Genomic DNA, 26,412 nt, shown 5'->3' with positions numbered 1-26,412 from the left:
TGTAGATCTGCCGAAATGGGTAATACTAATAAAAGAATTACTAATGATCTTGGCAAACTTGAGTCTTCAAGAATAATATAACATTCAGATGACCCCCCAAAGATTGACACAGTGTCAAACATATATCACCTTTTGCATATTGTTTGACTTTTTGCCCTTCCCATTTTTTTTTTCTTTTTTTTTGGGGGGAGATTATTGGCATACATTACTAGAAATCAGTTTGAGGCAGTGAAGTTCCTGTTACTAGTTCATGTTTTCCTTTGCAAAGGTTGAATCTCAGAATCTTGCTGAATGCAATTAGATGGCTATTGGACATTAATCTTTGTGTCAGAAACATTGAAAATCGCAATCCTGTCTCATGGGTTAAAGTTGTACTGTTTAAGCCAGCTTTGTGAAGCAGTGCTGAATATTAATGCAAGTCCACCAATAAACGCTTCCTAGAAAATCTTCACACAGGTAAGTGACAGTTTATATTGTCGCAGAAGAAGCCGAGTAGCACAGTCGCCATAGTGTAGTGGTTACGATATTAGATTGTTGCATGGAGGGTCGCAAGTTCAAAACTCACCTGGACTGTGCAATTTTAACTTCTGTTTTTGGTTCGAATACATTCTAGAAGTATCCACAAATGGCAAGAATCACTGTACTGGAATGTTCTGTAGTTGTATATATACCGTACATGTTCTGGCCAGAGGCAGTTCGCTCCACGCTCTTGTATGTGCAAGAGCTGAATAAACCTTCGTTCAGTAAAGTTCGTGTTCTTCATTCATCTACTTACACCTTTCTCTGCGTGACATTATTCTGGTGGAGATGCTGGACATTGGAACTTGTGATACCGCACATTATTGACAACACAGTGGCTCCCATCAGGCCACGACAAAGCTGCTGGTTACGTGGCGAGAAACCCGAGTTCGAGCCACATTCAACAGATCGCAGTCTATCGGAGACAGAAGAAGAAGAGGACGTCACGATGACAGCAACTGTGTGCCACCACATGAGACATCCTTCTGGTTCTCTGGTGACAAACAAGTGGCTGAAGGTATATGAGCGTATAGCCAAATTTAATAAAATGGGATGACACCGTGTGTTTGGCTAACGTATTTTTCTACCTGGAGGGCACTGCCAAGCAATGGTTTGAGAAGAATGAGGAGAAGTTCACAAGCTGGGAAGTATTTCAGGTGGGACTTCGCAAGTATTTCGGTGACACACAACGACAAAAGTGCAAGGCTGAAGATAAATTAAAGTGCAGGGCACAGCATCCAGGAGAAACGACAGCATCCTACATTCAAGACGTCTTGGAGCTGTGTAAAATAGTGGATCCTCAAATGAAGGAGCAAGATAATGTGGCACATATCATGAAGAGTGTTGCTGAGGACATGTATCTTGCGCTATTCCTGAAGGTGGTTTTGACAGCAGACGACATCATAAAATTGTGCCAGTATATTGAGACAATGCATCAAAAAAGAATTACACGCAAGAAGTTTGAACCGCTTCCAAACGTCATATCGATGTCTGTGATGGAGGAAGAAACTGATTTCACAAGTGTTCTTTGTCAGATAGTGAGAGAGGAAGTTCAGAAAGCGCTTGGATTGCACGGCGAGCAAAAAGAGACGCTTCAAGAGGTCAAAAGGGAGGAAGTGGAACAGACACTGAACCCAATCTCTCGTCCTTCATTTCCCTTTAAATCGGTGAAAAAGTTGAGACCCAGGCAGAGTTATGTTCCTAAAATGCCGAATGAGGAACCTGTTTGGGCACCAAGGAAGACTAACATCTGGAGGACCCAGGATAACCAACCAGTATGTTTCCACTGTGGACGATTGGGACATGTGGTGCACTACTGTTGAGAAAGGCGGCAGATATTTGATGAGGCCCGCGCCAGAAGACAGCAGACCGATCTTAGCCGACGCCAACTCCGGGACGATGAAGATGAAGAAGATGTGGGTGCAGGATGACGTAGTTCACCATCGCCACAAGCTAGCCGCTGGAGAGGACGCTCCTCAACATGCCGATCAAGGTGTCCATTGCCGTTTAAAAGCTCCAGTCGATCACCTAACCACAACCAGGAAAACTAAAGTGTGCGACCTTCCTTGGATGTGAGGCTACCGCCGTCTATCACTACAAAAATGATGGGAAACTATGTCGATATCCTCATGGATAGCCGACCAGCCCAAGCTCTTGTGGACTCTGGAGCATCATATTCAGTCATTTCGGAAAAGTACCGTCGCCAGTTGCAGAAAATCATATTCGTCCACAACAAAACATCTCTGCTGAAGGTGGCTTGTGGGAAATATGTAAAACCTACAGGAAGTTGTGTTATTCGTGTGGCTACAAGTGGCCATACACAACCCTTAGAATTCACTGTTTTACAAGAGTGTAGTCATGACATCATTCTCCGATGAGACTTTTTGAAAGCTTCTCAAGCAATTATAGATTGTGGTCACTCGAAGATTACGCTACACGAGATACTGTGTACAGGAAGATGCGTATCCGAGTGTGTGGATTGAAGGGACCAGACTGCTACGGTCATCGGTCCCTTTTTCCAAAACTTCAAACACCCACACAGAATAAAAACGAACAATGGAAAAGACAACAGACGACACAGGACAAGAAAGACTTAGACAGAGACCAGAAAAAAGGAATTAAAATCACACAGAGTGTGACAGTGGTTGGCAGACCATAGAGAGAAAAAAGGAAAAGCCAACCACCGAGAAACACACTAAAAACTCAGACTAAAATCATAGGCCAAAGGCCAGAATCAACACAAAAAAGACAAACACTTAGATTAAGTGATAAAAGCCCCCAGCCGCAATAAAACGCAAAACTAAGCCTGCCATGGCAGTGACATCCGTTAAAAGGGCAGGGAGCATATCAGGCAGCGCAAATGTCTGCCTGAGCACAGCTAAAAGGGGACAGGCAACAAGATGTGGACCACCGTCAAAGCCGCCCCGCAGCGACATAGAGGCGGGTCATCACGGCGCAGTAAATATCTGTGCGTCAGCTGGGTGTGGCCAATGCGGAGCTGACAAAGGAAAACTTGACAGCACGGAGTTTATTAGGTGTGGTCAGATCGCGCCATTCAGTGTCCAAAAGCACGAAAACATTGTGCGTAAGACTGCTTGCAAATCAGTCTCCGGGAGGCCGATGTCCAGAGTTGGTTCACTGGTGGCCTGTTTGGCCAGGTGGTCAACATGTTCATTGCCTGGGATGCCGACATGACCAGGGGTCCACACAAAGACCACAGAGTGGCCGCAACTAGCAAGAGTATGGAGGGACTCTTGGACAGCCATCACCAGACGAGAGCGAGGGAAACACTGGTCGATAGCTCGTAAACCACTCAGGGAGTCGCTACAGATAACGAAGGACCCACCTGAGCAGGAGCGGATATACTCTGGGGCACGAAAGATGGCGACCAGTTCAGCAGTGAAAATGTTGGAGCCAGCCGACAATGAGTGTTGTTCGTAATGGTCCCCTAGAGTGAGAGCATAACCGACACGACCAGCAACCAACGAACCGTCAGTGTAAACAATGCCAGATCCCTGATACATGGCAAGGATGGATAGAAAGTGGCAGCGGAAAGCCTCTGGAGGGACTGAGTCCTTCGGGCCCTGTGCCAATTCGAGCCAAAGACAAGGGCGGGGCATACACCACGGGGGTGTATGCAGAGGGGCCCGGAAAGGAAGTGGAAGAGGGAAAACCCCATGCCCCGAGAGAAGCTCTCCGACGCGGACCGCGATTGTACAACCCGACCAGGGCCGACATTCTGGGAGATGGACTGAGGGAACAGTAGATGATAATTAGGATGCCCAGGCAAGCTACAAACATGTGTAGCATAAGTGGCCAGTAAACGTTGGCACCATAACCGCAGTGGAGGGACACCTGCCTCCACAAGTATGCTGTTCACAGGGCTGGCCTGGAAAGCACCAGTGGCAAGTCAGATCCCGCTGTGAAGGATTGGGTCCAGCACCCGCAACGCAGAATGGGATGCTGAACCATAAGCCAAGCTCCCATAATCCAGACGGGACTGGATTAACGCCTGGTAGAGCCTTAAGAGGGTAGATCGGTCGGCATCCCAGCTGGTGTGGCTCAAGCATCACAGAGCATTAAGATGCCGCCAACACATCTGTTTAAGCTACCGAATATGTGGGAGCCAAGTCAACCGGGCATCAAAAACCACACCCAAAAACCGATGTGTGTCCACCACAGCAAGAAGTTCGCCGGCAAGATAAAGCCGCGGTTCAGGGTGAACAGTGCGTCACCGGCAGAAATGGATAACGCAGGTCTTGGCAGCCGAAAATTGGAAGCCACACGCTACAGCCCAAGACTGCGCCTTGCAGATAGCACCCTGCAGCTGAAGTTCAGCAGATGCAATGCCAATGGAGCTATAGTAGAGGAAGAAGTCGTCAGCATACAAGGAAGCTGAGACAGACGTTCCCACCACTGCAGCGAGCCTGTCAATTGCAATTAAAAACAGGCTGACACTTAGACAGATCCCTGTCGTACCACATTCTCCTAAACTCGGGGGGACTATGGGAGGCCGCGAACTGCACGCGGAAAGTACAATGCGACAGAAAATTTCGTATGAAAATCGGCAGCAGACCCCGAAGACCCCAACCATGAAGCGTAGAGAGGATGTGATGGCGCCATGTCGTATCGTATGCCTTCTGCATGTCAAAAAAGACAGCGACGAGGTGCTGACGGAGGGCAAAGGCCGTACGGATGGCTAACTCCATTCTCACCAGATTGTCGGCGGCAGAGCGGCCTTTACGGAACCCACCCTGAGACAGACCCAGAAGGCCCCGAGACTCGAGTACCCAACTCAACCGCCGGCTCACCATACATTCGAGCATCTTGCAAAGAACATTGGTGAGGCTAATGGGGTGGTAGCTGTCCACCTCCAATGGGTTCTTGCTAGGTTTAAAACGCGGATAACAATGCGACGGAAACTCACCCCCGACCCAGATTCAGTTGTAAAGGTCGAGGAGGCGTCGCTGGCAGTCCACTGAGAGGTGTTTCGGCATCTGACAGTGGATGCGATCTGGCCCGGGAGCTGTATCAGGGCAAGTGGCTAGGACACTGTGGAATTCCAACTCACTGAATGGAACGTTGTAGGATTCAGGATGGCAGGTGTGAAACGAAAGGCTCCAACGTTCCAACCGCTCATTAATGGAGCGGAAGGCCAGTGGGTAATTCACAGAAGCGGAACTGACAACAAAATGGGTCTGCTACGCAGTTTGCAATTATGTCAGAGACAGTACAAACTGCTCCATTCAGTGACAACGCAGGGACACTGACAGGGGTTTGATAGCCATAGAGGCGCCCAATCTTGGCCCAAACCTGCGGTGGAGAGATATGGAGGCCAATGGTGGAGACATACCATTCTCAGCACTCCTGCTTGTGTTGGCGAATGATGCGGCGGGCCAACGCACGGAGCCGTTTAAAGGCAATGAGGTTTTCTAATGAGGGTTGCCGCTTGTGATGCTGGAGTGCCCGCCTGCGATCTTCAATCGCCTCGGCGATCGCAGGCGACCACCAAGGCACAGTGCCCCACCGAGGGGACCCAGAAGAACAGGGAATGGCAGATTCTGCGGCAGTAACGATGCCGGTGTTGACCGAGTGAACCACCACATCAATGGCTTCAATAGAAAGAGGCTCAATAGCGGCAATGGAGGCGAACAAGTCCCAGTCAGCCTTATTCATAGCCCATCTGCAAGGGCGCCCAGAAGAGTGACGCTGTGGCAGTGACAGAAAGATCGGAAAGTGGACACTACCACACAGTGTCGTCATGCACACTCCATTGGACAGACAGTAAGAGGCTAGGGCTTGATTGAAAGGTCGATGGCCGAGTACATGCCATGCATCACAATGAAATGTGTGAAGGCACCATCATTTAAAATGGAAAGGTCGAGCTGTGCCAAAACATGCTCAATGGTGCTGCCTCTGCCCGTTGCCACTGATCCACCCCACAGAGGGTTATGGGCGTTGAAGTCTCCCACCAACAGGAAAGGTGGCCGCAATTGGGCTATCAGCGCAGCCAGGACATGCTGCGGGACATCACCATCCAGTGGAAGATACAGACTGCAGACAGTAACAGCCTGAGGCGTCGACATCCGTACAGCAACAGCCTCTAAAGGTGTTTGTAGAGGGATAGACTTGCTGTGAAGAGAGTGAAGAACATAGATGCAGACGCCACCAGATAACCGTTCATAAGCTGCCCGGCTCTTATAATAACCCCGATAGCCACGGAGGGCGGGGGGTTCGTGTCGCTGGAAACCAAGTTCCTTGAAGAGCAATGCAGAAGAAAGGGTGAAGGCTGAGAAGTTGTCGGAGCTCAGCAAGATGGTGGAAGAAACCGCCGCAGTTCCACTGGAGGATGGCATTGTTCATGGCTGAGAAAGGCGTGAAGGGATTGGGGAGGCAGATTGCGCCATTGGGTCACTGGCTGCCACCAATTCAGTACCCGCCCGTCCAAGGGTCCAGCAAGATCCAGGTCCTCAGCAGACGCCAGAATCTCTACCTCATCCTCAGACGCTGACGCTGACCTTGTAGGAAGCGGTGGGATGGGTGCCACCGATATGGCTGGACTCTTGGGAGCCTTTTTCTTTTTCAGCTTTTCGCACTGAGCCTTTGGTGGTTCCGGCTGGGAGGGCTTCACCGGGTCAGTCTCAGGGACGGACGAGGACCGTGAAGCATACGACCAGTGACCTATGGTTGCTTCAGCCACTGGCAGGTTTCCGCTTTTCCACTGGTCTGAGCTTGCTCCTTCCTGGTGAGAGGAGCTGAAGAAGTCTTACGCTTCTCCAGATGGGAAGTGGGAACTGATGTCCCTGATGGTTGGGAGGGGGGGGGGGGGGGGGAGGGGGGGTGTTGCTCCAGAAGTAGATGAAGATGGAGCAGGAGCAACATGGAGTTAAGTGTCGCCCCCCCCTGCCCCCCCCCCCCCAAATCAAGGGGGCAGGTGGATTCTGACGGATCATAGAGCCAACCGTACGTGACGACACAGGAGATGGGAGAACCATTGTAGCAGCAGCAGCATAGGTTGACGTCATTAGCACAGAATGGAGCCTCTCATATTTCCGCTTAGCCTCATTGTAGGTCAGGTGGTCCAGGGTCTTATATTCCATGATCTTCCGTTCTTTCTGGAATACCCTACAGTCCGGTGAGCAGGGGGAATGGTGTCCTCAACAGTTAACACAGATGGGAGGCGGGGCACATGGAGTATTGGGATGCGGAGGACATCCACAATCTCGACATGTGATGCCGGAAGTACATCGGGATGACATATGCCCAAACTTCCAGCATTTAAAACACCGCATCGGAGGAGGGATATAAGGCTTCACATCACAGCGGTAAACCATCACCTTGACCTTTTCGGGTAAGACATCACCCTCGAGGGCCAAAATGAAGGCACCGGTGGCTACCTGATTATCCCTCGGACCCCGATGGACGCGCCTGACGAAGTGAACACCTCGTCGTTCTAGGTTGGCACATAGTTCATCGTTTGACTGCAGAAGAAGATCCCTGTGGAATATAATACCCTGGACCATGTTTAAACTCTTATGGGGCGTGATGGTAACGGAAACATCCCCCAACTTGTCACAAGCGAGCAACCTCTGTGACTGGGCAGAGGATGCCGTTTTGATTAGAACTGACCCAGAGCACATTTTGGACAAGCCCTCCACCTCCCCGAACTTGTCCTCTAAATGCTCCACAAAAAACTGAGGCTTCATCGACGTAAATGATTCACCATCAACTCGCTTACAGAAGAGGTACCGGTGTAAATAATCTGCACTGCTGTCTTTAGCCATACGTTCCTCCCATGGAGTGGCCAGGGAGGGAAATGATCTTGGATCATATTTCTTGCCATTGAGGTTAGACTCTGATCGCTTAGAGACTGCTGGTGGAGGCCCACCAGTGAGAGATGATGTATCACACTTCATTGTGGGTCATCCGCCCTGATGCCACCCACTCCGACCAGGGGCTCTCCCCACAGGCACCGCCCAGCCACAGCGAAGACCACCTGGCAGGATGGCCTTAGCCAGGAGTCCTGATGCCCCAGAGGGATAAGAATCTACTCCTCGGCACACGTGGGGAGGTAGCAGCTCAGGCATCAGCAGTGCGGCCCCTGGGCAGTCAGAGGGCTACCACCAAGAGGGTACATGGCGACCCCACCACAACGGACTGGCTACCGTGCTAGATATCGGGTGTTGAATATCCATGTATATCACGAGGGCGAAGATGGAAGTGCAAAATGGAGGGAATTTATGCTACCCGGAACACACTGCGGCTGATGTGGCCAGACGCTCGGTGTAAGTCCAACTCCATGACAATATCGGGTGTGCCAGATCTTAGGGCAAGATGGATTTAAGATGCACCACGTAAGGCGTCCTTCCCCAAAAGGTACGCACTAATGGAAAATTTTGAAATGTAGTGGTCAAACCCCTTAGGGGACCATCACAGTAAGACCGAAACGTTGGAGACTCCTTTTAGTCGCCTCTTACGACAGGCAGGAATACCGCGGGCCTATTCTTACCCCAGGACCCGCATGGGAGAGGGGGGGGGGCGGGGGGGGGGGGGGAAGGGGGGGGGGTGATTTGTGGAGACTGTGTGTTGGAAGAAGTGATCATTCCTGCGGTCAGTGCTAGAAAGGTAACTGTCATGTGTCATGCCATGCATCAACCCATGGATCTTTTAGTAGAATGTAGGAGAAGCATACCACTGAAGAATAACTCAGTCATCCCAGCCTCTGTCATCTCGTTTAAGAACGGATTCAGTGAATTGTGGATAGTTAACTGTCACAAAGAACCGCAGATCCTTCCAAGACGCATGTGCATAGCAAATGCTGAGCCATTAATTGCAGAAAAGCCGAGCGTCATAGAAACCACCTATGCCGAGTCTGTGGGCGAAATTAGCACTACCACTACAAGACAAGATCTTCTAGCTTGACTATCACCATATCTCACTGAGGAACAACAGAAGAAGCTATTTGAAATTCTTCAAGAGTTCTCTAAATGCTTCAATCCACAGGTGAAGAGCAAATTAGACAAATTGATGGTGAAGCACTGGATTAGCACTGGAGACCATCAACCAATAAGCCAGAGAGCATAAGTGTGTCAGCAACGGAACGTCAAATAATTTGTGACAAAGTTGAGAAAATGATGAAGAATTACATCATTCAGCCTTCACAGAGCCCATGGTCATCACCAGTGGTTCTCGTCAGGAAGAAGGATGGTAGTTGGCGCTTTTGTGTTGATTAGAGGAAGCTTAATATGGTAACTAAAAAGGATGTTTACCCTCTTCCAAGAATTGACAATACACTAGATTGTCTGAAGGGGTTAAGTTTTTCTCAACCACGGACATGTACTCGGGATACTGGCAAATCGAAGTAGACGAGGCAGATCATGAGAAAACTGCATTCATGACCCCTGAGGGCCGGTACGAGTTTGAGGTAATGCCGTTTGGTTTGTGTAATGCACCAGCAACTTTTGAACAAATGATGAATAATCTTCTAAGGCACCTGATGTGGACGATGTGTCTTTGTTATTTCAATGACATTATAGGGTTCTCAGATACATTTGATGAACACACAAAAAGTCTGAGGGCCATTCTTAAGTGTCTCCAACAAGCGAGACTTAAACTTAATCCAAGAAAGTGCCTCTTTGGAGCAAAAGAAATCAAAATACTTGGGCACCTTGTGTCAAACAAAAGTGTGCGGCCAGACCCAGAAAAGGTGAGAGCTATAACGGAATTTCCTATTCCTCAAAGTATTAGAGATGTTACAAGCTTCCTCGGATTGTGTTCTTATTACTGTCGTTTTATCAAAGACTTTTGTATCAAAGCCAGACCACTCCAAGTGTTGTTAAAAGCCGATGCTAAATTTATCTGGGGTGGTGCTCAACAAGATTACCTCGATGTGCTGCGAAAAGCTCTGACGACTGCCCCTGTACTTGGTCTGTATTATGAGAGAGCACCTACAGAACTATACTCAGATGCCAGTAGGTATGGGATTGGTGCTGTCCTGGTGCAGATTTCGGATGGAAACGAGAACGTTATATCCTATGCTTTTAGGACACTTACTAAAGCCGAGAGAAACTACTCAACTACAGAAAGAGAATGTCTTGCTGTGACCTGGGCCATGTGCAAATTTCGGCAGTATCTCTATGGAAGGTCATTCACAGCTGTTACAACCCATCATTCACTTTCTTGGTTACACGTCTTAAGGATCCAACAGGACCACTCGCCAAGTGGGCACTACGTCTTCAAGAACCATCAAGACTTTGATGAAAGTAGTGACTGTCTCGCTGCACTCCAGGATCTCCCTGCTGAGCAGAAGGAGGACACCAAGATACCTCAAATTACGCTTGCCTTAAATCGGTCAGAGGCTGGGACAGGACAATTTGAGGTTGTTAATGAATTACTTTGCAAGAAAAACCTTGATCCGTTTGGAAAGAGGTGGCTACCAAAACACATGCGCTTAGATGTTCTACAGAAATCCCATGACATACCTGAGGCAGAACATTTAGGATTTATTAAGACATACAATAGGATCCACAAGAGATTTTTCTGGCCAGGTTTATTTAGGAGTGTCTGTCATTATGTGTCACACTGCCAAGAGTGACAGAGGAGAAAGGCAGTTCCTCAGAAACCACCTGGCCAACTCATACCAATTCCACCAGCCGAAATGCCTCTCCAACTTGTTGGGATTGACCTCATCAGATGATTTCCAACGTCTTCTAATGGCAACAGATGGATTATTGTTTGAAGTGATTATCTGATGCGCTATGGCATTACAAAAGCCGTGAAAACAGCCGAAGCGTTCAAGGTAGCCAAATTCATCGTAGACGACATTGTATTAAAACACGGTGCCCCAAGGTCATTAATTACGGATCGAGGGAAAGTTTTTCAATCGAATCTTGTGACAGAGATAAACCGTCAGTGCAACATAACTCAGCACATGACGACTGCCTACCATCTGCAAACTAATGGGCTTACTGAATGCCTTAATAAGACCTTGGCCGACATGCTATCTATGTTTGTCAATGTTGAGCAGAACAACTGGGATGAGGTGTTACCTTCCGTGACGTTTGCCCACAACACCGCCAAACAAGACACCACAGAATTTACGCCATTTTTTCCTGGTGCATGGGCGTGAGGCGACGACAATGATGGACAATGTGTTTCCGTTACATCCTGATGACGTGGACAATGTTTACATCAGCCAGGTGTTAACCAGAGATGAGGAAGCTCGGCAGTTAACTCAAATCTGCACGCTCAAGAAAATCACCAAAGGTACGACACGAGCCACCACCCTGTTGTCTGCCAGCCTGGTGACCTCGTTTGGATCTTCACTCCTGTTCGGAAGGTTGATATCTCTGAGAAGCTGCTCAGGTGCTACTTTGGAGCTTATAAGGTTGTAAGGCAGTTGTCTGATGTTACTTATGAAGCTGAAGATTTCGACTCTGACACAAGGCAACGAAAGATCAGGGATACGGCACACATCCTTTGAATGAAGCCCTATAAGGATCCTGCAACCCAGTGCAAATTTGAAGCTCCAGCGACAGGCAACAAGTGGAAAGATAACGAAGAGTGTAGCAGCAAAGGAAGGTCTAAGAAGATCACCGCCAGGGCGAACATCAGTCATCGGGAGTCTCAGTATGCAGAACCGATGACTCGTTCCCGGACTAGCAGGACTTAACACCGAGACGCTGTTATCATAAGGAGGGAGCAATGTCGCAGAAGAAGCCGAGTAGCGCAGTCGCCGTAGTGTAGTGGTTACTATACTAGATCATTCCATGGAGGGTTGTGAGTTCAAAACTCACCTGAACTGAAACATTTTAATTTCTGTATTTGGTTCGAGTACTTTCTAGAAGTATCCACAAATGCCAAGAATCATTGTACTGGAATGTTCTGTAGCTGTATATATAAAGTATGTGTTCTGGCCAGAGGCAGTTTGCTTCGCGCTCTTGTATGTGCAAGTGCTGAATAAAGCTTCGTTAAATGAAGTTCGTGTTTGTCATTCATCTACTTACACCTTCTTCTATGTGACAATATTGTGTGGTACACAACAAAGAGTGCACGGATTCTGGCCATTGCTACAAATGAGATTTCACATGATGCAACAGCATCTCTGAAGACAAAAGGAAAGGAACATTCCACAGTGTAGGAGGTCTTCAGATTTAAGAATTAAAGCAGTAACAGTTCACCATTCACTGAAGAGCTGACCAATACATAAACTGGCCAAAAACACTTGCACCACCCTCATGACTTGCATCATGTATATTTTTTTCTCTATTAATTGCAAATATCGTTCTCAACAATGTAGGAAAAGATAGATTGCCATTTACCACACAGATGGTACGTTAAGTTGCAGACAGGCACAATTAAAAGACATTTACACATAAGCTTAGGGCGACAGCCTTTGTCAGAAATGGAAGAAACACAAGATTCGGATCCAAGCTGCCGGAGTTTTTAGTCATGTGTGCATGAAGTGTGCTTGCTTGTGTGAATGAATGGGGTGTTGTTTTCTTCCATTTTCTGATGAAGACTGCGGATAAAAGCTAATGTGTAATTGCCTTTTAATTTTGTCTGTCTGCAACTTAAAGTGTCGTCTTTACAGTGAGCAGCAGTCTATCTTTTCCTACACTGCTAATATTCCAACCTGGAGTTTCCATTGTTTAAATATCTTTCTCAATCATCTTTTGATCACAGGAAATCACTAAATACAGCTAACTGTTTAATAGTGATAAAAGTAAATGCCATCCCACCCAAGATCTTTCCCACCCTTCCTAAAGTGTTGTTCCGTTGCTCATTCAACCCTCACAACAATCTAGCCCATTCCTATGCCACTCCCAACCCCAACTTCTTGCCACAAGGATCATATTCCTGAAGAAGACACAGGGGGAAGATCTGCCCCGTTCAGCTACTCACCACTTCCTATCTCAATCCTGTCACAGGTTTAGCCTACCCCATCAGAGACTGAGCCACCTGTGAAAGCAGCCAAGTCATTTACCAGCTCTGCTGCAATCATTGCACAACTTTTCGTATTGGTATGACTATCAACCAGCTAGGGTGAACAGCTACTGCCACACTGTGGCCAAGAGCAGAGTAGACCACTTTGTGGCACAACATGCAGCTAAGCATAAGATGCTCGATTTCAACGGCTGCTTCTCTACCCGAGCCATCTGGATCCTAACTTGTACCACCAGCTTTTCCAAACTGCGCAGACAGAAGTTATCCTAACAACATATTCACCGCTCCCCTAATTATCCCGTCCCCACCCAACAGTTTTCACCCTCTCTGTCTTATCTCCTCCTCATTCTCATCTCCCACCCTCTGCCAATGCAGCCTCCCATCTTTCCCCACTCCTTTCCTTTTTTGCTCCTTTTTTCCTCACCTCTCTGGCCCAGAACCTCTTGATGCTGCACCTTTTAGCATTCTAGTCCTAGCACACTCCACCAGACAGCATTTGTCTCCCCCCCCCCCCCCCCCCATAAACTACTATCCCTTTCCCTTCCCCACCGCTCCAGATTGCTGCTTCCATCCCAAATGATGGCTGCATTCTGGCCTGAACTTCACAGCTTGCAGTCATGCGCATGATGTGTGCTTTCTTGTACATACGAATGGTGTGTGTCTCGCTTTTGCTGATGAAAACTATGGCTGAAAGCTTTGTGTGAGTACCTTGATTGTGCCTATCTACAACTTATAACATGTCTTCTTTATGGTAAGTAGCAATCTATCTTTTCCTACATTGTTAAAAGCCAACATGTGTCCTTAGTGCAGTTCTGTACAGCTCAGTATGTCTCCAATGACAAATTTGGCAATGTGGCTTCTGTAACCTGTTCAGTTTGTCAACTTGCCTCACAGGTCACAACAAGCTTATGCTGTGCATATTTTATCACTTTACAGCAAGAAGGGTTGTAAACGTGGGATGCAGCTCACTGAACTTCTATACAACACAGCAACATCAATCTAACATTCAGTTGGTATCATGAGATACTGAATGACTGAAGATAAGCCTAAGTGGTCATCTGCAGTCACAAGCACCAACAGACTAGCATAACCTACAAATAATGGCTCATACACACTCCAAGGGCAATGCAACTGCATTGTGTGCAGTATTTTTGAGGTAAGTGGGTGCGCTGTGTGGGCCTAGATAGTACGTAACCTAGTATGTAACCATATCTACACTATCAATTTGGCCTCAGGTATCCAATACGAACAAAAGCCCTGTGGGCACAAAAGGGGTGTGCAAGGGAACACATGAAATGGAAGGTAGATCAATGGTGCCAGGTTCTCTCCAAGGTTTACCTGACACCTGAAGATCATCACAGAAGAGTGTGGAGATGGCATGCTACTAATTCACCTCTCAAGCATGCTGTATCACAGGCTCAGTAGGGAAGTGACTCCGTTGTGTTCTGCGTCATTTTGTGTATGGATGTTGGACGCCTCTTATCACTATGAAAGGCAATTTGAGAGCTGTGCAGTGTCAGTATAGGACCCTCCACCCTATTGTTCAGCCCTAAAGTTAACATTTCAACAGAGAAGATTTCATCCCTCATAACACTAATGCATGACCATCCTCCCAAAAACACATTATAAACATAGTCCAGAAGTCAGGAATCAGCCAAATGGAATGGCCTGTGGTATCCAGTGACATGATCATCATAGCTCAATCTAGGGACCAGCTGAACCTTCCAGTGCATCACTCCATGAGCCCTTCTCACAAAACTAATGACCTCACATAGACCAGCATCTAAAGGTGGGGAGACTTAGACAGCTATGTCTTTTATCACCCTACACAGCATGGGGAGGGATACAGAGGAATGTTTAATACGAGTCGTCGGCTTTGACCAGTGATATAGGAAACATGTGAGAAATGCCGTAAACAATATAGCGATTTTTTTTTTTTAAATCACATACGAGGGGGACCCAAATATATCCAGATTTCTTTCTAGAAAGCATATAATTTATTGTTTTCAAATACAACCTTAACCTCCTTCGAAGTACTCTCCATTAGCATTAATACACTTGTCCAAACATTCATTCCAGTGTTCGAAGCACCTTTTAAATTCGTCCTCTTTGATACCTGCTAGCACTTTCATTACATTGCGTTTTACATCTTCCACATCTGCAAAACGCTTCCCTCTCAAGTCTCTTTTCATCCTCGGGAATAGGAAGTAGTCTGAGGGTGCTAAATCCGGTAAACAGGGCGCGTGGGTCAAGGTAGTCATCTTCATTGAGGCCAAAGACTGGCGAATGCTGAGAACCGTGTGTGCGGGAGCATTGTTGTGATGCAAGAACCACACGCCAGAATCCCACAAAGCCGGACGTTTTCGCGACAAACTTCTGCGAAGCTGTTTCATAACCTCCAAATAGAATTGTTGGTTTACTGTCTGGTTTTCAGGGAGAAATTGAGAGTGTATGATCCCTTTAATGTCAAAAAAACAGATCAACATCGTTTTCACATTCGATTTCACTTGTCAAGATTTTTTTGGTCGAGGTGAGCAAGGTGACTTCCATTGTGATGACTGCTGTTTACTTTCTGGAACGTACCAATACCACCATGACTCATCACCTGTAATGATTATGCTGAAAAAATTTGGATATCTTTGAACGCGTCCTTCATTTCGAGCCAGGCTTGAATGTGACGATGCCTTTGATCTCCGGTAAGAAGCTTTGGCACAAATTTTGCTGCCACTCTTTGCATCCCCAAATCGATGGTCAAGATGCGCTGAATTGAGCTCCAGGACAACCTGGACAAGTTCTCGAGTTGGTTGATGGTCCTGTGTTGATCTTCACGGATGAGATCATGGATTTTGTCGATGTTGTGTTCACTTCGAGCAGTTGAAGGTTGACCAGAATGGGGCTGATCTTCAACCACCATTTCTCCCTTTTTAAACTGAGAAAACCATTTGCACATTTGCATTTTACTAAGAGCATGGTCTTTGTAGGCTGTCTGAATCATCGCAGCAGTTTCTGCTGCTTTCTTGCCGAGCAAGAAATAAAACTTCACTGCCGCACGTTGTTTGTAAGAACTAGCCATTTCCTCCTGTCACGTCTGCACTGTGCGCGCACTCAAAGAACTCCCAAAGAAACCACACTTCTCACTGTTGGGTGACGCCGCATGGCAGAATGACTCAGCAGAGTTCCTACTACAGCCCTCTGGCAGCACAACCTGCTATTACAAGCACATGATGTGCAGCATTACGATTCCGTATTTGCAGATATAGTGGTAGCACTTAACATTTTGAGCAGACATGTAGATTAATGTCCACCACAGTAACGAGACAGTTTTGTTTTGATTTATGAATATCTGCTCCAAATGCTAAAAAGTTCTATATTTCTACACCCCGAACTGTTTCAGCTTTGATACTGAAGCATTTTGTAGCAGAATCTGAAAACTGCTTCAGTATAAAAGCCAAAACTAGTAACTAGAGCAAAAGACATTTTTAGCAACAGGACTAGGTAGTCATTAATTCAGTACACATCTATGGAGTAGCAGCACCCTCCAAACAGAGACAGACTAACATTTTTATTTTTCCCTAAATACTATTAGTATTCTACAACAACTTGAGATCTAGCTTTTAGGGATGGCTGTTACACATAATTTGGGGAGCAAAATAACCGATGATGGTCGAAGTAGAGAGGATATAAAATGTAGACTGGCAATGGAAAGGAAAGCGTTTCTGAAGAAGAGAAATTTGTTAGCAGCAAGTATAGATTTAAGTGTCAGGAAGTCTTTCCTGAAAGTATTTGTATGGAGTGTAGCCATGTATGGAAGTGAAACATGGATGATAAATAGTTTAGACAAGAAGAGAACAGAAGCCTTCAAAATGTGGTGCTACAGAAGAATGCTGAAGATTAGATGGGTAGATCACGTAACTAATGAGGAGGTACTGAATAGAATTGGGGAGAAGAGGAATTTGTGGCACAACTTGACTGGAAGAAGGGATTGGTTGGTAGGACACGTTCTGTGGCATCAAGGGATCATCAATTTAGTATTGGAGGGAAGCAAGGATGTTGAAAAACATCATAGAGGGAGACCAAGGTATGAATACACTAAACAGATTCAGAAGGATGTAGGTTGCAGTAGTTACTTGGGGTTGAAGAGACTTATACAGGATAGGGTAGCATGGAGAGCTGCATCAATCCAGTCTCTGGACTGAAGACCACAACAACAACAACAACAACAATGAGAATAATTACTACTCTTATGAAATAAATAATTGGTTAATGAAGTACAATGGGCAACAAAAAGATGGCCATAACAATGCCATGATCTATTGTGATTCACAAAAAGAATGGGAAAAAAATACGGCAGGACGGCTGGACCAAGTAACAATCCTGAAACCACATTGTAAAAGTAAGTTATTATCTATTCCATCCTCACTCTAATAACTGCTTATGTACTGTCCCACATTCCCTTGCCAGCAAAAGCTCACAACATAGTGACCTACCACTACAAGTGCAAAGTACTGGCTTAAACTTCTTACATTGTTAATGGTGAGACGCTTCAGAAAACTTACAACAAATACAGTTTCTTATGCTACGCGGTACCATCTGTGTGTGATAACATTTGATATCTTGAAAATGAGATTATCTTACTAAATGGTTTTCAGCAATTGCTACTGAAAAACTAGTCACATCAATTTCCAAAGTAAATCAGCCAAAATTCCACCATACGCAATATCATAAAGAGTGAGTTCCTACAGCAGATATTACCACTCTCACACAACTAGAACAGAGACTGATGTCTATCATCTAAACACACTCAAACATCAAATGGTTCTTTATTAAAAACCCCTTGTTCAAGTAAGAAAATCACTGGTACAGTCATTGAGCCTCACACAAGCAATGGTTAAACAGTCATGCTTCCCAATTCTTGTATTCTTTCTCATAACTGTTGCATGACATACTTTCTTTGTACTCTTATTTCTTTGATATTTGCTTGAGGCTTACTTTTTGCACATTTGTACCAAATTATACAGGATCTTGTTGGTGGCTCAGTACGCTTAGTGATTTAGTCATCTAAGTATCAGTTTCTAATGATGTATGATTTGTCAGCTTAACACAAGGGAAAAAATAAAATGTAGGTCTAAAGATATTTTTAATAATATTGCATGACTTTAATATTAACACAGCAAAATGACTGTGCAAGAACCGTCCTTTATAGCACATGCTCATTCAACCTGCAGCCATGCAAAGAGCCCAACAAGACGTGCAGATTCAGTCTACACTATTATAGATTATTTAATCACTAACATATCTTTGAACAGACAGACCACACAAATCATGGACACAGTAACTTCTGACCATTGTAAGCAATCAATTTAAGTCCATGATAATGTCATGAGCAATGAAGATACAGTGATAGAACTAAGACAGACCAAACCAGGAAACCTACATATCTTGGAAGTTTAGTGAAAACAGAAAACTGTGAGGGGATTTATGGTAAAAAAAAGAGTTAGGCAATTTTCTTTGAAACTATAATTTATTATATAAATATCAACTGTCCAAAATTATAGGAGACATGACAATGAAAAGTCCAGTAAAAAGTTTGATCACAGCATTAGTTATTCAGAGCAGGGAAGAAGTAAATGGAGTAAGCCTATAGGGTGAGGTCTTTGGAGACATAAAGAAAGCTTGGAGCAGGATAACGGAGACAAAAGCCTAACTTCCTCAAATGCTACCAACACCGTATGGGCACACATAAACACAAGCGAACAACAGAAAAGTACCAGCTTATGTTAACATCATACTCTAAAGGACAGAACATAAGGAAATAATCCATGTGAAGTTGTAGGATTTTCAATCAGTATTACATACATATAGTGGATAGGCTGGTCTGAAATAGAAACATACAAACAGCTTCGTAAAGGTAACAAATGATATGTTCCTCTCATCAACTGTTGAGGTTTAAGTCAAATATAATTATATCTTTTCAGGCTTTCCCGGTGGATTGTTGCAAATAAATTTCTAGGGTTTGCCCGCTGGATTGTATTGTGTAAATCACACACTATGATCTCACAGAAAACCCGAGATATGTATTTGCAAAATTCAGAGTAATTGTATGGCATGTCTCCTAATATTTTAAGTGTAGGCTATTTCTAAAAACCTAACAGAATCTCCCAAGTGCCTTATAAGTGATATGCTGGAGAAAGGAATACAAGTATTTCCAAATTGCTTGAAGAAAATTAATTCTCATACATAAAGATGGAGACAAAAGGAATCATGGCAACTACAAGTATTACTATTACAACCGCTGTCTAAAATTGCAGAAATAGTCAAAGGATACGATGAAATTTCATGAGTAAACAGAACATAATAAAGCAGCACCACATCGTTTCAAGAAAGGTCAACCCACAAAGAAAGCAGCTGCAGATTTCACAGCATATGTAGTATTTGCTTTGAAAAAACAGAAACAAGTTTGTAGTCTATTCCTCGACCTACCAAAGACATTTGATCATGTGTGTCACAGTCTTCTTTTAGAAAAATTTAACCATATATAACACAGAGCAAACAACAATAGCCTAATAATATCAAGACCTTTATTGAAAAATAAACAACAATGTGCAGTATAAATTCACAACAGACTGGAAACTGTGCTTCCAACAAATGTTTACCTTATCCTACCTTTTACTTTCAGCAGACAAAACTCCCGTAGCAGAAGCACGACGGCTACTTTATGAGGTGTGATACTCTGTGTTCCCTCTCTCTTGTATTGCACTAAAATTGTAAATGTTCAAAGAAGTAAAACATGGTGTACCACAAGGTTCGGTATAAGGACCATCACTATTTATTCTGTTTGCAAATGATATGTCAGAAGCTGTTAACGAAACAAACATTAATGCCAATAACACATCTCTAAAGTCACCAGTGAATCTGCGAAGGACCTAGTAAATGAAGACATGTTTACAAATGGATAGGGCACAAATATATTTTTTGGGGGAAGGGCGCAACCTTTTTACAAATTTAAGTAAAGGGCAATTCCACAGTTACGGGTGTTTCATGTACACACCTTAAAATCAGGAAAAATAATGTAAGGAAAAATATTTATTGAATTTAATATTGAAAACTTTTAAGGCTTACATTGTATTTCATGTTAGAAATGTTGATACTGGAATTGTTTTATTGTTCTCTTGGTTATTAATCAAAAAAGTAGTGTTACGGGTGTTACCAAAAGTAGACCTGGCCCCTGTTATGAGTTAGGGAATCCTCTAATTTCTACAGACTTGATGAAGCTTTTATTCTTGTAAAACAACTGTTAAGAGGTATTGCCCCAAATTTTATTTTGAAATATAAATTTTTATTTTTTTGGACATCATAACTTAGTATATATATATATATATATTTTTTTTTTTTTGCTGTTACAGGTGTTACATTAAATGTTACGGGTGTTACATAGATACATCAGATTTGATTCTTGAAGGAATAAATTTACCTCTTACAATTGCATAAAAAGAGAAGAAGTATTGTAGTTTATTTGGAATAAAAGCATGTACTTACAAAAACATATTTGAAGGATGAAGCTATTTATTACACAAAAAATTTTGTTACAGTTTTATAGTACAACTAGGCCAAGATATCATTACTTACTTAACATTTACCTCATTTTGCAGGCCTAATAAATTTATGACAAAAATGTTTTCTTATTATTGATTGGTTTAAAAACTTCATTTAAAAATCTTTTTCAGCAACATCCAACTCAAAATTGAACTATTAGTACAAACGGTTACCTTGTTCTTTGATTTCTGGTGTTGTTACCTTAGATAGTACTTGACTGAATTTCAAAAAACAAACATCAGTTTCATCTAGTTTAAAAAGTGTTTTACTTTTTCCTGCTGACTTCAGAAACATTATTTTCATATCCTCCTCTTCATCAACTTCACTCTGGGAGATTCCCAAGTAACAGTATTGAGTTTTGGATAGGGTTGGCTTCTTTTTGTCTCTTGGAATGTGAACCAAGACAAATAATCCACATTTTAAATCAGACTTTTCAATTTTATTAGTTAGGCTTAACTCACAAGCACTTCCAATATTGTCTTGTGATTCAGATAGTGAAACAGTCTCCTGATCAGTATCATCAGAACTGCACACTTCATAGAAGTTTATGCATCTTTTGCATGTAATGTTTTAACTTTGGCCTCCTCAGTAATAAAAACTGACACCCTTGACATTAATAACTCTGCTGTTTTTGAAACCAGCAAATCAGTTGTGTTATAACGCCAAAAGTGATGGCAGCCCTGGATTTGAGGAATTGCTTGTAAATTTTTCCACCTTACATCCAAAATAGGAATGTTATGCTCCACTGTTATCTTATCAACCCATAGTGCCTTAATTTTAGAAAAACTCGTCAGAGTGTAGTCATAAAAGTCAATTGCATTGTTAATAATAACTTTCCTAGATCTAACAGCTGTCCACGCGCTCCTCTTCAGTGCACCTCCAATGCCATCCATGGCTCCTTTACCATGTGAACTGGCAAAAAAATTCCACTCAACTGTCAATCCAAAGTCTCTCTGAAAATAACATAGATTGGACAAAGTATATTTATTTTTGAACTGCCCAGCACAGTTGTCAGAAAATATAAAAACTCAACTTTAGGAAACGCTTTTTTAATCTCCGTTATAACAGTTTTAAGAAAAGTCCACACAAAATATTTTGTGTCTGAAAGGTCGTTACTGATGACTGCACAGGACCTGACTTCATGGTTTGCAAACTAACTGCAGAAAGTGCAAATAGTTACTTGTGAATGCGCCCAGTGTGCACTCTGTACCTCATGTTGTAAAATTAGAGCATAATTCTCAGCAAAGTCCATTTGAAGAACACATTCTTCAACGTCAAGGCTGTTTTTCTTTCCTTGGAAGAAATCACTCTGCTTTATCTTCATGTAGCAATGTTTTTTAAACTGAGGCAATTTGTCACCCAATGATGCTAAGGAATCATCGCAGCTCCCTGAATGTTCACTAAGACAAGGACGATGTTTCGCATCATTTTCCCATTGCTGCCCAGACAATCTTTTTAGTTAATTCAAAGCCTTCTGGGATAAATTTGCTCAATTTAATTTGACATTCCTGGCATGACCCAAAAACAGTCTTCGTTCTGTGAATTACAGCTTAATTCGTTCAATAATTCCTTGTGATTGCTTGGAACAGATGGAACAGCTTTGCTCAAAGACTCAAGTATGCTTATAAAATTATAGGCTCTTATGAATGACTAGAATTTGCCTCAATAAGCAGTTTATTGGGCCTATATAAAATTTAAAACAGGTTAGCAATATTGTTGTTCTTGGAAAAGTTAGAATGAAAACAAACTATATGTAATCTAAAGAATTTTGGGTTTAATTAACTTTTTAGGAGAACGTCAGTTGAATCAGGTTAATGCCCCAATTAACTTTTATAATGTAGGTGCAGTGCTTAAAAAAGTATGCAGAGGAATAAATTTTTTTGTTTTCATGTTTAAAACTGTTTTCATATGTAATAAACATAGTTAAAAAACTTTATCATTCATAATAATACCCTTTGGCTATAATTTAAATGTAGGGCCTAGGCCTACTAAAGATGAAGGTGGCATTAGACCTTCCAATTCAAGTTACGGGTGTTACGCATGTGTTGAGTAACACCCGAAACAAAAATTAGTAACATCCGTAACAGCTCTAAGAGTGTTAAATAAGATTTCAAAATGCCATGTAATGGTATGATATTGTAAAAATGTGCATAACCTCACTTTTACAGAAAGGTATTGTACAGAACAAATTTACTAGATTACAAATTAAACTTTTATATCTCTCTTGTTACGGGTGGTACAAGCTGCACATATATTATAAAACTAACAAAGTAAAGAAATGCAATTAGCTTAGCTCAACAAAACGAATTATTATGAGCTATAACAATGTTGACTTCACTATTCTTTGCAACAATAGAACAATCAGCCATATATAACACAACTAATACTCATCTGGAAATAGCATAAAACATATCTCTCTGTGGTGCCATAGAGTAGTGCACTTTAAACACTTAGGCCTAGTGAAGGTAAAATTTAATTTTTTCATAGTGATGATTATTTTGCAATGAACAAATGTACTTTTAACTTGGCATTTTTAAGATTATATTTGAAATATTGTCATTTTAATTTTTTTGTCATGAAGTCTCTTTAACATGGAATGACCCTAAAACAACTTTCATGAGGCTACAAGCAAATAGGGCAGTCAAAGCAGATGATCTTGATATCAAGCTTGGCGATTCAAGTATTTCAGAAGTTCGCTGTAGCAAGTTTATGGGATTGATGGTGGACAGTTTCGTGACATAGGAAACGAATGCAGATAATAATAAATATAAATAAATTCAACAAATTACGAACACTAATAGTGTACATAGGCCTATATGAAACAACTATATTCTTAAAAATAAACTGCACAGTTTTTCTGAACGAAAATATATACAATTGTAAAAAAATGTGTAAAAATATCTATAACAGACAAACTTCAGTGACAAAGATCCTAAATAGCTGGGTGTGTATTTTAAGACCCACACAGTAGGGCCTATAAAGAACATAGAAGCATTGTCTCCTTTCAAACAAAACCTAAAATGTTACCTGGTCTCAGCCTGTTGTTACAATTGAGAGTTCTTAGATGCAAGTACACAAAATCCTTAAACAGGAGATTCTTCTACAAATTCCTTGTAAAATGGTCTAAAGATGCTGTATATATATTTTATGATACTACTTTGTGTACGTTGGCTATGTACGGAAATTTATTTGTATGGTGTAGATTCTAAATCTCACAAACACTTGAAAAATTGTGTCATGCATACTCTGACGTATCCACTATAATAACAAAAAAAAAAAAAAAAAATAAGGAACGGACGAAAAATAAACGTATACACTTGTGTTTAACAGGTAGACGACATATGGTCTCCGTATTTGTCAGATTCAATTTACAAAAATCACGGAAAACGTAAATCAGAATAGATGGAGAAAGAGTTGAATCGTATTAAGATTATAGTTAGTTTCCTCGCATGGTCTTAGAAGTCGTTGGTGGTGTTTGACACACACTCTCTCCCCCCCCTGCCCCCACAATAATTGGTTGAAGTGACTCACTGTGACAGTGAAATAAAGACAAAAGTGTGGAACCGCAAACAATACTACTATATCCTGCAAAATAATTATTTCTTAGTTTCACAGGTTTCTTAGTATGATAAACTTGTAATTAACTTGATTTTACTTTATCCTACCTTTTACTTTCAGCAGACAAAACTCCCGTACCAGAAGCACGACGGCTACTTTATGCGGTGTGATACTCTCTGTGTTCCCTCTCTTTTGTATTGCACTAAAATTGTAAATGTCTTTAGCAGTTGACATGATGCAACAGCAACTGATGATTTCTTCCAGAGACGACTATTTTCGGAATGACACATGTGAAAATCGTAATCACCTACACAAACAAGTGTCATAGCTCCACTAACTTCTAAATACCGCCATTTATTTTAGTTGTAACATTGTACACATGTCATTTGCAGTGTCACCAACATTAATACAACAGGTGTAAGGCACGTACACACGCTACGAACTGTCGGCGGCCTGCGCAAAGACTTCCTCACATAATATCTGCGCAGATATATCACTGCGTATGCACAAAAGACATGCGTACATTTGAGATGTGCGCGAAACGGATAGTCGGAGTTGGAGATTTGATCAAAATTGCTCAAATCTTTCGGTATCAACCACGTCTGCAAAGACAAATCATAGCGTGTGGACAGCAGATCGCCGCAAATCTAGTGCGAGAAGCGTGTTTCGAACCGGCTATTTGTTCAGTCGAGATGTGGTTGTACAATCTCCGGTTAGTAGCCAGTTAAGCTATATTCCCGGCATAGCGTGAGAAATGCGTTGTAGAAACCCAGAATAATTCTAAAGTCACATTTAACTTAAGTCTGTTTCAATACATTTGATTAATAGACATCAAACATCCACCTACCAAACCCAAAAAGATCCAGTACAGTGACTTTTATCATAAGATACACCATCCTTGTCACTTGAACAAATTATTTTTCGCGGTTATAATCTACGCCTAAAGATTTGGCCTGCTTGTGGTTTCTAATAAAACTGCAAATTCAGTCTACAGATTCCAAACTATATCCTGATTATGATGTATTTCATTCTCAGGATGTCTTTGACTAAATTTATGAGATTTCCAAAGCCCACATTTCGTGTCGTGTTGGCTATCATGAAAAAAAAATTGTTTTGAATTTCACAAATTGTCGTCCGAAATCTGTATTTCAGGCGATGAGGTCGGCTGCGTTGTGACCACCCTCGTAGTGGCGTACTGATTTGAAAAGATCGGCCATCTTATGCCGATGTCGGTCGTCAGCTGAATCTTCCGATATCGACACCACTGTGATCACAGTGGACAACGCATTGCCTCCAAGATAACATATAGCTGCTGGAAATGACGGCACATGCCAAAATTATGTATGAAATAGTTACTGCTCCGCAAACATTTAGGGTGAGATACTGCAACAACAGCCTCCAGTCTAGATATGTGCCGTAGTTACATTTCTGGGCGAGGAATATAAAGAAGATTATGAATGTTTATTGTAAATGTTGGCATCTTATTTTTATACATACCCTCAGTATAATTATAAATAATGACACAGTAGAAACAGAATTTACTTGTACCCAGTAACTGCGATAGTGGATGCATAAATAGTGTTAAATAATTCATCAAAAGTACTTTCTGTAGGACACTCATTGCTGCTGTAATAACTTAATCATTCTAAGACATAAATACAATAGCAAGCTAGCCAATAACAGATCTCAGAATTGTCTGTCAAATCAATCGTCATAATGTCTTTGTTGTCAAAGTTCTATACCAGTACTACATACCTACATACATTTCACCATTACGATACAGCTATGTTCGATGGAATACAATCATGTAAAGAAAGGTTACATCTGAATCGGACTGAATGTGGCCTCATTCTGTTGACGACTTTGTCAAATCGTGTATTCCATAGCACATAACTTGGAATGTACATTCCAGTATGTAGCCTCTGCTGTCTTCTCTGGGGACAAATTTGTGTGTCTCTTTCTAGGAGAAAAAGTCGTACATCTTTTGTAACTGCCCTGTCGATCTATGCAAAGCTGTTTGTGAACAGAAAATGTTGCATATTTTTCCCATATTTCATTCGGCAATCTAGAAATATCTCTTAGTGGTCAAACAACAAATACCTGATTTTTATCTAATTTCAAGATAGATCGTAACATTGTTATGCATAAAAGTACCCTACAAACTTAATTAAATGTTTTGCGCTAACGTTTTCATTGAATGAGAAGGCAGCATTCTTCAAGTTTTCCACTACACTCTTGAACTCATTTGCAGTACCTACCAGGCTCAAAGACGAATGCTTTTGGAGTCTGAAACGCTTA

General features: G+C 42.7%; 1 protein-coding gene across 1 annotated transcript in view; it reads right to left on the bottom strand.

Annotated features, from left to right (window-relative positions):
- Nucleotides 1–24,497, bottom strand: part of LOC124612469 (anaphase-promoting complex subunit 5) — a 145,203-nt gene extending 120,706 nt beyond the window's left edge. Inside the window, exon 1 of the mRNA XM_047140698.1 lies at nt 24,222–24,497. Within this exon, the coding sequence (XP_046996654.1) occupies nt 24,222–24,348 (127 nt within the window). The 5' untranslated portion in view covers nt 24,349–24,497. The remainder of the gene's footprint in view (nt 1–24,221) is intronic.
- Between the last annotated feature and the right edge of the window lie 1,915 nt (nt 24,498–26,412).

This window comes from Schistocerca americana, chromosome 4, assembly GCF_021461395.2.
Source record: "Schistocerca americana isolate TAMUIC-IGC-003095 chromosome 4, iqSchAmer2.1, whole genome shotgun sequence".
NCBI classification, from domain to species: Eukaryota; Metazoa; Arthropoda; class Insecta; order Orthoptera; family Acrididae; genus Schistocerca; species Schistocerca americana.
This window is presented reverse-complemented; position numbering and strand designations above follow the sequence as displayed.